The following is a 14,195-nucleotide window of genomic DNA, read 5'->3' as shown; positions in this document are numbered from 1 at the left end:
AAGTTTTTATTTTTTTATTTTCGTTTGCTTATTTTTTTTTATTATATTTAATTTAATATTTTTTTATTATATTGTTTTTTAATTTTTTTTTTTTTGCTTCCAATTTCTCATTGTTTCATAGTGATTTTCAAGTAATTAATGAACATTGAACAAATACATTAAAAACTTTTGATGTCAACTAACAGCAAAGGGCCCACCAAACTATACTCTCTTTTTTACTTCACTCATCTCACTCGTTGTTAAACTGGCCGTCACAACACTACCTTTTCATCCGAAACCAAGTAGTATGAAAATATCAAAGTGTTTGCACGACACCTACTCACACAGCAATTTGCAAGTTTGCCTGAGTGCAATAGTATTTTATTTTGTGTATGCCTTTACCTACAGTACAAAGAGAAAAAAACAAAGGAGACCTTAATTACCGCGAAATTTTGTAAAACATGAGTGATGCATACATTTTTCAGCTCTAAAAAATGTATTCGCTTCTACTTTTATTGCGCTTCCTTATGTGCACAAGTTCTCAGAATTGAGAAAGACATGCACGTTCGAGTAGGCAAGTAAATAGGTAGGCCAAACGTGAGGAGCCACTTTGATACCTCGGTTGGGTGTTTTAGCTTGCCAAGCCATATAGTGACTCTGAAGAGACTTATGGTATTAGGCGTTGTTCATCCTCCCGATTTGGGTGAGCTGCGTATGGTGATCTTAGAAGATGCGGCTTGCTTTTCCGCTGTGAGAGATAGTTCTAGAGGAGTTTCAAAATCATTTCTTTTTGACATTTTTCAAGCTTTCAATAGGTTACGCTGCCAAGCTCACGTCCTGCAGAGGGCTCATTAAGTACAGTTGAAGCTATAGATAAACTCCTTGGCCATTTATACCAATCGAGCATTATTTAATGAAGTAATTACGTGTTGCTTGTTATGTTTGAACAGATATACATAGGTATATGTATAATTTCTGCTCACCTATTCGTACTAAGAAGTAAGCCTTAAGACAAGAAATAATCTTAGAGAGATTTTTGGCACGTTTAGCAAATTTTAATAAGCTATTAGAGAAGAGATTGGCATTGCTCAGTAGTCATATATATGAGAAAAACAGACCAAAAATAACAGCAACTAACAGCGAAATGAGCCGTGCCTGGGCGAATAACTAAAAATTCGAAAGAATTTATAAAATGCTGTGATGCCATTTATTTCCTACGAAATTCTGCGGATAGTGTAAGCAAAAGTAAAGAAATTAATTCTTCTTTTAGGGGACACAAATACTTGGGTCGACCCAAAATAGCACCACTAGATGAAGGTCTCACACAAAACATAAATAAATAATAAAGTGAGTCTCTATTCAGCTGCTTTAAATCAGCCAAAAAATGTCTGGCGTAATTTTTTTATGTATTTACATAAGTTAATTTTTTCTCATTTCCATACCGCTTAATCCTTTCAATTTAAGACACGAAAAAAGAGTTGTGCGATTTTGTGAATGGATGTATGGATAAGTATGCGTGTATATGTATGCAACTACATAAATGCGATGAGCTACCATGCAGTGAAGTCTACTATGTAGGTTTGACTTATTTTGCTACGAGTTAGCTTTGCAGCTGTAGTGGTTCCCCTTCTACCTTTTTTCAGTGCAAGCAACTCATATTTTTAACATTGCGATGTCCTGCGGAATATTATTGTAGTATTCAGGCTATGCATCAGAAGTATAATATTAACTGTTTAATAAAGTAGTTCACAGTAATAGGGAACAAAAAAAATAGTCCAATTTGCTCCGAAAATCACCGGTTTTGGACGAGTTAAAAAGTAAATAAAAATTGACAAATCAAAGTTGAAAGAATATTCCATTGTGATTTGATTTAATTGTTGATCGACTTAGTTTTATTTATTGGAAACAAAAATTTAAAATTATTATTTATTCTGGAAAGTTGAAAAGAAAAATTGATATGTAAAGTTTAAAAAATAGTTCATTGCTAATTAAAATGATATACTAAAACTAATTGATCGCCTTAATTTGATTTCATTAGATATTAAAAAAAAACACTGCATACATATTTTAATTTTTTAATTATTCTGAAAGTAACATAAAAACAGTGTTAAATATTGCTTTTTAGGAACACAACAACAATAAAAACAGCAAACAAAATTGAAGAATGCTTCTTTCACATACAACTCTACAATTCATTCAATTAATTTTGCAACTGGTACAATTCTAGTCACTGTCGAACTAGTTTGACTTCTACCACCTTTACCAGTTCATGAACCAGAATGTTTGCCAGGTAGTTTAGCTTTGCACTGCAGACTATGTGGGGCATATACGAGCATGTGTATGCTTTAGTAAATGTAACCGGTCTCAGGTGTGCAGAAAGACTTAAACTCTTATTTGTTCTACATTTATAGTTGACTGTGAAACTAGGAAAATATTAAAAAAAGAAAAAAATTATAGAAATAAAAATATTAAAATTTCTCTATCAAGAGTCAGTTAGGTGTTAATATTCATTTTGGGCAAAAAAAAGTTGGATATCATTTCACGGTAGCGCTCACCATTCACAGTTACGTTACGATTCGCAGCTTTTTTGAATAAGTATGGTCCAATGATACCTCCAACCCATAAACCGCACCAAACTGTGACCTTTTCTGGATACATTGGTAGCTCTTGCAATTCTTCTGGCTGATCTTCACTCCGAAATTGACAATTCGTCTTATTTACGTACCCATTGATCCAAAAACGAGCTTCGTCGCTGAATACAATTTTTCGATAAAAAAGTGATCTGCGGCCAACTTTCCAAGAGCGCATTCACCAAAAATTTTGCGTTGTGGTAGGTCGTTCGTCTTCAATTCTTGCACCAGCTGTATTTTGAAAGGCTTCACACCTAAATCCTTTCGCAAATTTTCCACGTTGTTGAGTAACAGAGGCCCAATTGCTGCGAACGGCGACGAATCGATATTTGATGGTCATCACTAACACTGGCCGATACAGCTGCGATATTTTCTTCAGTTCGCACTCTGCGTAAGCGTGTTGGTGGTTTGATGTCCAGTAATGTAAATTTGGTTCTAAATTTAGTCACAATAGCTCGAATAGCCGCTTCATAAACTTTCTTCGATAAACTTTCTGTTCTGTTAAACACGCGTTTTTATAATAAAGTCCAATGGTTTGCAAGCGTTGTTCGTTTGTAAGACGATTTATGGTTAAATTATAGACCAAACTGAAGATGTTTGACAGTGAAACAAAAGTGAAAAGTTGGGTTGCAGTGAATTTTCTAAATTGGGTTAAACAATGTGATGATTTGATTAGCTGATTCATAAAGATTCATTGGACAAATTTTTAGTTCCATTGGGCTAATTAGTTACGAGATGTTGCATTTTTCCACTTTTCGTTTATTTAGAGCCACTGTACGACATTCTGCTAAAAACAAAAATTATCCAAGGCCATATCATAAGAATTCGCTAATTATGGGCCCGTAATAAAATTGCGCTTCCAACAGAATTTTCTAAAGAAAGAAGACCTACGATGTCTCTTCTTTGAAACCGGCATAAAACTATGAATCTCTGTGGGTGCATTAGTTTTTTTTGCAGCAATTTAGTTTATTAGCATAGCTGTAGAGATGAAAATGAACCGCATTCGAAAATAACGAACGCCCAGTATGGCATATACGTAGGAAGTAAGTTCCAATGTGTGGGAATGTTCGTCAAATGACGTGAGAGTTTTTGCTACTTTTTACGCAAGAAACAGTACCAGAAAAATATAAGCATGAAGTTTAAAAGAAAAACAGACGTTGGCGTACCCTTTGCACCCCAGCCACATACACACTCCTTTTCATAGCTATGTGTGATTTTGGCGACGCTAAATAATGAACTGTTTGATGGTTGCATGAGGTTGCGAAATTTTGAATGGAATTACATTGTATATATGCAGAAAATTAAATTAGATGATAAAGTATTGTATGTCGGTGCGATAAGCGAAAGAACAGATAAACATTAATTGAACTGTGAAGGTGAAGTGAGTGAAATGGTTAGAGAAAAAAAAATAATAATTTACCTTTCACTGAACAAACAATAGAGTATTACCTTACTCTTGAATGTATTGTGTTTGCGTGTATATGTGTGTGTGCGAAAAGTAATATTAACATACAATAGCAAAACGAAGACTTGTGTTCGCTTTGTGTGAGACGTAATTTTAATATTTTTCCTTAAAATAATATCAAAGGTACAAAAGTCACAACAAAAAGCAAAAAAATTAAATGTATTAAAAATCTTTATTTAGAAAAAGGTTAGTAAAAGAGATAAGTGTAAATGAAATTAAAATATTTTACATACATACAATCGCAACCTACGCAAATCCAATTAATTTCGCGATAAGAAGAAGAAAGAAAGAAAATTATGCTGAATGATGGTAATGAAATGAGATATTTTCGAAACGTGACTTTTTTCCACGTTTGTGCTTGTAATCTAAACAAATTTCAAAATATACTTACACGCTTATGTATATATTTTATTGCGTGTACCCCACTTGATTTTCTATGGATAAGTGCGTGGGCAACTGTGAACGACCACCAACGACCCACCGTCACCAGTTAAGGAATACTCACCAAAAAGTTCAAAGCAAACGAAAAATCTAAGAGGTAAACGTAAGAAAACAACGAAATCCGTCCTACATAACTGAAATTGAAAATAATCCTAATGAAAAAGCATACATATAAACTTTGAATTGAAAGAGAATACTCATCTACATGCCCACATCCATGTGCTTGCATACACCCACACACACACATATGTTTATGGAATGAAAATTCAGTATACGCCACGGAGTTCGCAGATATAACAAACAAGTCGCAAGCGCATAAGCAAGACAGAAAAAGAGAGAAGAGAGAGAGAGAGACAGAGTGAGAGTGAAAAAGGAAAATGAAAAAGCGTCCTCAACAAAGATGATAACCAAAAAGTGTAATGTAAAAAAGTGCGTGCGAAATCATTTGGGATAAGGATGATAGCGTAAGCGGTCGTTGGCGTCTGGATCGAATTCTGGCAGTATATGGAATAAACGAAGCAAAGTATAAGGAAAAGAGAAAGAAAAGAAGTCCGATACTCACATTGCGCGCGAAATTTTCGATATACGACAGTTCCCATATATACACACATTTGATTGCTTGCGCTTTGCAACTCATCAGACTATTTGCCCTAAACGAGCAATAACAGCGACAACGCAGAGTCTTAGACAATTATTTTGAATTGGATTGTGATTTTTTGTTTGGCAAAAGGGGAATCTTCAATCGGAGAAACTATTTTTGATGTGTGATAGCGCAACCACTGGATGCTTTCTGACTAGGAGCAGCCACCGAAAAGTAAGTTGTAAAACTGACTTGAAATAAAGAGTAAAAAAAAAAAAAATATTTTTTTACAAGCATACTTTTTTGTGGTTATGCGCCTATGTAGGTATGCACATATATAGGGTAACCTAAAAAGTCATACTGGGTAAAGTCGAGAAAGACCTTTTGATTTAAGTAAATTCTGAATAATTTAATCCATGACAAGATTCCATCCCAGTGACGACAATCTAGTTTTTAAAATAATTGGCAGAATAGTTTCAACAAAAAAAATTTTTACACACTTAGTGGAAAATCTGAAATTCAAAATCTTATTTAGCTATATTGCTAATTTTAATAATATTGATAATTGATATCCTCCTTAAATAAAACAGAAAAAATTGGGCCCCACAACAAACTTTTAAAAAAGTGAATGTACAAGTAAAAAAATATTATTTTCACTTCTTTTATATTTATTTTTATTTTTATTTTTAGTTTTTGATTGCTGTTTGGGCATACTTTTTTTCTGGGAATATTAATAATTGATATGCCATTTAACTAATCGCAGAAAAGTGGACCGTGGAACAAAATTTAAAAAAAAGTTGATGTACAATTAAAAAATGTAAGGTTTTCTTTTTTATTAAGACATAATTTTTAAAAACAGAAAAAGTCGAACCCTTGAACAAATATTAAAGAAAAAGTGGCCACATAAGTAAAAGATATTATTTTCTTTCCTTCTTTTCTTTTTTTTATATTTTTGCTACTTTTATTTGGAAAATATTATTAATTGATGTACCCTTTAACTAAAAACAGAAAAAAATCGGAGCCTTGAATAAACTTTAAAAATGTGGACGTACAATTCAAAAAATACTACTTTCGCATTTTTTATTTATTCGGACATAATTTTTTTTTTTGGTATCAATATTACTATACTCTTCCACTAAAAACGGAACAAATCGGACCTTTGAAAAAACGTTAAAAAAGTTGGCGAACAAGCAACAGAATTTATTTCTTACTTTTTTTTATAAATTTTTTGTATTTTTATTATGAGGACATAATTGGTTTTTGGTAATATTGATATTCGGAGCCGTGAACAAACATTAAAAAAAAATGGACGTACAAGTAAAAAAAAATATATACCTATTATTGGTACTTTTCCTTTTTGTATTTATGTTAATTTAAATATTTTTATTTTATTGCATTTTACTTTATTCTGGGAGATGAAGAGTTTTTACGTTGTCTGCTAAGTTTTTATGCACGAGTCAGTGGGCTGAGATGATATTTGGTAGTATGTGCACCTTCCTTAGCTTCCACTGGCGTTTGACATCAATGCCTAAGTCAGAATATTTGGATATTTTTTCCGCATATGTTATTTGCATGTTTTTGTTTAGAGGAACATCAATATCAACTATATAACAAGTCGTTTCAGATTTATCAATCAGTAAAAATCAGGCCTATTGTGGTCTCTTGTGGCATTAGTTAAAATTGTACGGTCCTAATAATATAGTTGGAGTCTTCTTGAACAGATTCTCGGGTGTATCTGAAGTACGGTGTTTTGCTTGGATGGAAGTTGTACATCTGCGCCAGTTTTAGATGGATTATTTTCGCGATGTCATTGTGTCTCTTCAGGTAGATAGAGTTTGTCAGCGTGGTGCATCCCGCTAGCACTTGGTCTAATGTCTCACTCCGACTATTGAATCTCCGACATCTGTCAGCAGCGGCATTTGGATCTCGCATTATATATTTAATGTAATTTCTAGTTGGAATCACACCATCTTGTATGGCGAAAATGGTACCCTCCGTTTCGGCAAATATTGACCTGTTGGTAAGCCCCATAAGTGCGACAATTTTTGGTCGACATATTGGCTCAGCAGGTCTTTTCGATATACGCCGTAGACAGCCATTTCAGACAATCTTTAGATCTTTTCATGTATTGTGGTTGCGTTCCTGATTTCGTAAGATTGATTCATCCGAAGTGGGGTGTAATTATCATCCGCAGCAATTGCAGCCTTGTGCAGATCGGATTGGGATCACTTATGTTGGAAGTAGGTATGCACTTATGTTTAGGATAAGTTTCTCATGCAGTGCTCCAGCATCAATCTGTCCCCTGCCGCCCACTTTTCTAGGTAGCATCATTCGAACGACAGAGCTTTTAGGATGACGTGACTTGTAAAGTAAGAGCGCTTCAACTTTTTTTTTTAATAAAACACAAACGGTTTGACTTTTTCAACTAATTTTTTTTTATTATCGAGTTTGAACATATACATTTAAGTATGAAATTCGATTGCTTTTGCATGACCACGGCGTGCACGTTTTACGAAGTCCAATCGTTGAACCCAATTTTCGACCACTCTTTTGCATAAATCGGCCGAAATTCCAGCAATTTCGCGTTCAATATTGGCTCTGAGCTCACAAATCGTCACCGGCTTGTTACTGTAGACCAATGACTTCACATAACCCCAAAGAAAATAGTCTAGAGGCGTCAAATCACACGAGCGGGGCGGCCATTCGACCGGTCCATTTCTGGAAATAATGCGCTCATCGAACTTACTCTTCAACAAATCAATTGTAGCGTATGCTGTGTGGCTTGTGGCCCCGTCCTGTTGAAACCACATGTCGTCTCAGTCCATACCATTCAATTGCGGCCAAAAATAATTGTTTATCATGTCGCGGTATCGATTTCCATTCACAGTAACGTGGCGATCGTTCTCGTCAACGAAAAAATATGGGCCAATTACGCCGCCGGCATGTAAACCGCACCAAACAGTGATTTTTTCGGGATGCAACGGTGCCTCATGAATCACGTTTGGATTGCTTTCTGCCCAGTAACGCATATTTTGCTTGTTGACAAAGCCATTGAGCCAAAAGTGAGCTTCATCACTGAAGATGATTTTTTGGAATTATTTGGATTTAAAGTAGCAGCAACAGAACGATTATTTTCATAAAAAATTTGCACGATTTGCAATCGTTGCTCAAGTGTGTAGCATTCCATGATGAAATGTATACTAATGAAGTTTACAAATGACAAGCGAAAAATAAAAAATATTGCGTCGTTCGCCCTCCCTATCGGAAAAAAGTTGAAGCGCACCTATTGAAAAACGCCTTATTTAGTCATAATTGTACGAATTATTCGTTGTAGATTTCCTATTTCAGTAGATGACCATTTTACAATTCCGAAGCTATACGATACCACCGGAACGACAAATGAATTAATAGCGTGGATTTGGTTTTTCCCATTAAGTTGGGTTGTACAGACAGCGTGAAGGCGCCTTTTAATTTAATATTTAGGCAAATATTTTATTTTATTTTGTTTTATTTTATTTCATTTTACTTTCGAGCTTAATCCATCTCGGCTATTACCGGAGATTACACATCCCGGATAAAATTTTCAAGGGATTGTGCTCTGGTGGAGCGTAGTCCAAGTTCTACGCCCATGCGATTACTATTGCTTAAATATTTAAAAATCTACGAACTATTGCACATGTGTCCAGTATGGTCGATTTCTGCATGCCTTTTAAAAGGTGTTTGCAGTCATACATACTTCTTCAAATTTTGGATTAGATGCTTAGGCACTCATCCAATGGAAGATATAAATATTGGTATTTTATTCACTTCCCTGGCTTTGTACATCCGCGTAAGTTCCATGGCCAAAGCTGCAACTTCGATATTTTAGTTGAGTATGCGTTTTGGATGTTGCGATTAAGAGGCACCAACTGAGCGGGCTAAAGCCATTATCTGCCATAGCGATAGCCTTAAATAGATGAGACTCGCTGTTAAGAAACTATGTATGTAGCTTCAAAGTTTGCGAAAAGTATAGACGCGCTATATTAATGATTCCTCTCCCACCAACGTTGCGCACCACATTTACTAAGTTTCAAAGCCATTACCCTCAAAGCTATAGAAAGAATATCGCTTCCTTATTTTATTTTTTTTATTTTATATTATTTTATCTTATTTTATTTTATGTTTTTAAATTTGTTTTTTATTTTTATTATTTGGACATGATTTCAAAATAAATGAAAAATAAAAAAAATCTAGTCCTTGAACTAAACAAAAAGTGGACGTACAGCAAAAGGAATATTTGCTTGTAATAATCATTAAAATTAATTTTCATTACGTTGAATGCCATGGGGGTCACCGGTGACCGGCACTAAGTTTTTTGTAGCGCCGTGGGGGAAAATTATTAAAACTATTTATAATAGTCCGCAAAGCAGTACAAGAGGATTAGCTCTTCAAGTTGAAAAAGACTACGGGTTAAGAGTTTCTCATGAAACTGTTCGAAAAGTGTTGCAAAAACACAAATATTATTCAAGAGTGGTTAGGAAAAAACGAATTGACTTCCAGTATTAGAAAATTCGGCTTTGTTGACCCGGAAAATTCGAACAAATTTAAATACAATTACTATTAAGATAATGATCCCAAACATAAATCTTATTTATGCAGGTCCTGGTTACTCTACAACTGCACCAAAGTTATTGATACCCCGCCGAAAGTCCCGACACTAACCCAATCGAAAATTTGTGGGTTCATTTAAAAATAAAAGTAGGAAAAAGATCGCCAACTAATAAAACTGAATTAATAAGATTCATCAGAGAAGAGTGGGAAAAAATACCATTGGAATATGATACTCCGAAACTAAATAAATCAATGCGAAGTCGTCTTCAAGCGGTAATTGATGCCCAAGAAGGACATACAAAATATTAACCGGAAAAGACTGAATTTTTTTGTTGTTTTCATCAGTTATGCAAAGCTTTTTTTGACACTTTTTAAATAGAGTAAACCCCTTTTTGTTGTGGTTTTTTTAATGTGTGTGTTTATTCATTAAATGTTGACGCCTAATAGTCGTAGACAAGTACAGTAATGGAATGTGTGTATAAATTTTTGGAGTTTACTCCTTAAGGGGGTCCTCTAGTTTCTCGTCTGTTTTTTTTCGGGTTTTTTAATTTTTAACGGGCAAACGATCAAAATAATAAATCTCATTGTGTTCACATAATCTTTAGTAACATTTAAATGAGCTTTACAAATTTTTTGAAGACAAAATATAAAATAGAATAAAAGTTATAGTGGCCGACAAGAAGACATAAAGTAAAAGAGGTGCTTGGCGGTGACCAAGATTGCGGCTGTTTGGCTTATCTGAAATCGAAAAACCAAACGACATTTTAATCTTCATATTTAAGACTAGCGATTGAACTAGAATGAATTCTTAATTACAAAAATTAATTTTTGTATACACTTTTGAAAATTAAATTCTATTTTTTACTTATTTTTTCTTAATTTTTTCGCTCATAGGAAAAAAACTATCGAAGCAATCATGATAATCCTAGTTCAATCGCTGGCTTATAATATATTAAAGATGAGGTATACATTTGAACAAGATCGGTTCAGTAGTTTTTGAAATATCGTGGTCACTATTTTGAAAAATAGTGTTTCGAGAAAAACGCGTTTCAAAGTTCGCGCATGTGATTTATAGTAAAAATTTCATCTTACCGTCAATCTGCTATGCCTGGACCATACAATAGGCCTTCCTCTTCTTCTTGGAAGTCACGCAGAGCTGCTCCTTCTTCCCTTTTGGCGATTCGATATTTTCGACCCAAGAAACTAGAGGACCCCCTTAAGAAACGATATATAAGGCCCATGGTATGAAAAATATGGGTAGTAAAATCGTGTGAATCACCGGAAGTGTACGCTGACGGAAGTGACGCGTTGCCCTTTTTCTATATTCTAGTGAGAAAAAGCACTGCCTACCTTGTGGCGCTACTTTGTTGGTGCAAACTTGTCAGAAATATATATTTCCTTGTGGTTCCTAATTTCCAGTGAGAAATAGCACTGCCTGCCATGTAGCGCTTGGTTGTTCGTGCAAACTTGTAGGAAATATATATTTCCTTGTGGTTGATAATTTCTAGTCAGAAATAACACTGCCCACATTTTGGTGCTTATTTCCGTTTCCTATCTAGTGCTTGTGCGTTCGTTGAGAACCTACATATACCAGTGATATCGTCTGAACCTTTGGAGGAGATTGTCTTCAAAAATCCTTACAATGGTTCATCTGCCAATTACACGCCAATGAACTACCGCTTAGACATTTGTTTGAATACATTGATGGCTCTACGTCTGAAAGCTTTAACGGTGAAATAGAGAAAAAGTTGAAGGATTGTGAGAAGCTTTCTTTCGTCAATTATAAACCAATTATATTCACACTACCAGTTATATCCAGTGAAAAAGATTTAAGTACGGATCAAAAATACCTATTTGATATTTGTAGTGCCATTATAAGTGGACATTGCAACGACAGCTTAAAAAAGAAAAACCCCAAAAAAATTGTTCATTCCAGGTGGCTTACTATAGCGAATGGAATAAATAAATTTATATTTTTCCAGTAATATAGAAAAGGTCTTCATTTACTCCTTTTGCATATTAAATATATTTTTAAATATCACGGTAATCGTTCTTAAAGAGTAAACTCCAGTCGCGTGTCGGAGCTGACACACACACCTTTTTTTGTTTGCTTTTTTATTTGTTGTTGGAATTCTCGATCAAAACTAAAACTTTAAATTTTTCTTCACCATGCAAAGATATTCTTGACAAACTGTATGTATATATATAATTGGCGCGTACATTCCCTTTTTGGGTGTTTGGCCGAGCTCCTTCTCCTATTATGATGTGTTCCACAAATGAAGGGACCTACAGTTTCAAGCCGACTCCGAACGATAGATATTTTGCCGCCATAGTAGAAGTAATGCTCGTATATAAAATCTACTACAAAATCCTTTCAGCTGTCTGTTGCTCTGAATCGAGCAAGTACGAGATATGTAGGTGTAATCAAATATGTTAGTATGTTATATTCAATACTTTTTAACATTTCATTTTTAAATTTAAATTAAACACAGATGTCATGTCAATGATAAATGATAATTTCCAAGTGGCTTACGCATGTACGCTTACAGTTCTCGATTCTTTTGGTGAACATTTTGATTACACTTCGTCGTAGTTGGCTACAGTGCTTATAGGGTGACCTGGCTGTCTGACAAAATACAGATATTCCTCGCAGTAGTATCTCTTTTTTTCAGCAAATTTCCATGCCACTGATCTCTTTAATCTACTTGAAAGACTTAAGACTTAAAGCTCGTCATAAAGACACGCGCACCAGTTCTACCATCCTCAAACTTCAACTACTCTGTATATTCGATTTCTGAGTCAGGTTGAATGTATGGATTAACTGTCTAACAATCTAAAAGGAGATATCTATTTTCAATTCCTAGAAATCTTTAGTGCTGGAGTCATTCCGACTAAGAATTGATATTTTGTAGGACATTGCTATGTGAAAAATACCAGTTGCTCCGATTGAAAGGAGATAGAAAACGAGGTAAAAGTAGAAGTGTAAAGCAAAGTGGTAATAAAGTAGTTCAAAATTAGTAGGCTTGACTGCAGGGACTCTTCAGTCATTAGCATAATTACATTCAGGAATTTGTGAATATATGTGCGTGTGCCACTTCAGTCTGCGTTAATGTACATATTTCAAATTATACCTTGCAGTTCATATGAATTCTATCTTTGAATTAATCAGCAACAAAATTGAGGTGCATTTACTTTACAAACTGTGTCTGTCACACAACTTGAGTATCCCTGTTTTCCTAGAACTAATTACAAAATGAGGTCGACATGAATTTTCAAGACATAACTTATTGATTGTGTTTTCGTCAACTTTGTGCATGAGGGTATATATGTAGCGGATGTAGCGGATACGTGTGAGCTCTTCGATGGGTCGTCTGAGAAGAAAGTTCATACGGTTGTTTTCACATTGCTTTGCCTATCAATAGTTACAATAAATGTCGAGACTCGATAGCGGTAGATCTAATGGAAATATTGAGAGAGCTTTTGCTCTCCGTATCATATGATAGTGGCAGGGGGTTGCCACATACCTCCCTTTGCCGTTTTTTTTTTTAATTTTATTTTACAGGATCAAGTTACGAAACGAAGAAAAATTAACTTAATATTATGTTTTTAATAAATCAAGCTTAAACATTATCGGCGAAGTGTACCCGCCGTGTACTTTTAGTTGTGGTTGCGGCTGTGTCTGAGCCTGTGGCTGCGACTGTTTTTGCGTTTGCGAGGGTGGTGGCTCCAACTGTGAAAGTTGCTGTTGCTGTAGCGCAGGCTGCAAACCAGTTGGGGGATCTTGTGTCGCCGTCAGCATCGCAGCAAACGGATCTCCAAGCAACTGCTGGTTGTGCTGTTGTTGATATGATTGATGCAGTTGTTGTTGGGGCTGATTGTGTGATGATAATTGTGGATGAAGTCTGGGTGATTGCTGCTGGAGCATAGATTGTTGATGTGGCGACGGTAGCTGTTGTAGCTGCGGCTGAGCATGAGACGATGGCTGCTGCTGCTGTTGTTGTTGCACTTGATGTGCTTGTTGTGCTTGCTGTTGCGCCTGTTGTGGTTGTTGCTGCTGTTGTTGCGCTTGTTGTTGCGCCTGCTGCTGTTGCTGCTGCTGAGAGGCAGCAAGAGTGGCTGCCAGCAAACTTTGCTGCTGCTGCTGCTGCGGCGTCGCCTGATTAATGCCAATAGTGCTGGTGACCAGCGGCCCAGCCTGATTGGTAATAGTTACCACTGAAGTTGTCGGCAGCGCCGATGCCTTCGACTGATAATAGGCGTGTTGCTGCAACGCTGCGGCTGCGGATGAGGCTATGCTCGACGGCGTCGAAGAGGACACCGAGAAGGGTACGCCGGCGATTTGCGGTGGTAAGTGTGTTTGCTTGATTCGCGAACGAGGGAAAACGGATAAGTCAGCGCCTGTGTCCACGAGAAATTGTGTCCCAGAAGCGCGGTCTGTCAAAAAGAGGCGGTGCGATGTTGTAATTAGAGAGTCTTTTACCGCCTTTATAGACTCTCTTTTACGTTTTTT

At 35.7% G+C, this 14,195-nt stretch overlaps 1 protein-coding gene across 3 annotated transcripts in view; it reads left to right on the top strand.

Moving 5' to 3' along the window:
• Positions 1–2,115: 2,115 nt before the first annotated feature.
• LOC128855068 (rho GTPase-activating protein 100F) overlaps positions 2,116–14,195 on the top strand; it is a 74,607-nt gene continuing 62,527 nt past the window's right edge. For all 3 annotated transcript variants that reach the window (XM_054089668.1, XM_054089667.1, XM_054089669.1), the window contains exon 1: positions 2,116–5,329. In XM_054089668.1, coding sequence (XP_053945643.1) covers positions 5,276–5,329 — 54 coding nt within the window. In that variant the 5' untranslated portion in view covers positions 2,116–5,275. The remainder of the gene's footprint in view (positions 5,330–14,195) is intronic.

This window comes from Anastrepha ludens, chromosome 2, assembly GCF_028408465.1.
Source record: "Anastrepha ludens isolate Willacy chromosome 2, idAnaLude1.1, whole genome shotgun sequence".
Taxonomy (NCBI): Eukaryota; Metazoa; Arthropoda; class Insecta; order Diptera; family Tephritidae; genus Anastrepha; species Anastrepha ludens.
The sequence above is the reverse complement of the archived record's forward strand: the minus strand, read 5'-3'. Positions and strand labels throughout refer to the sequence as shown.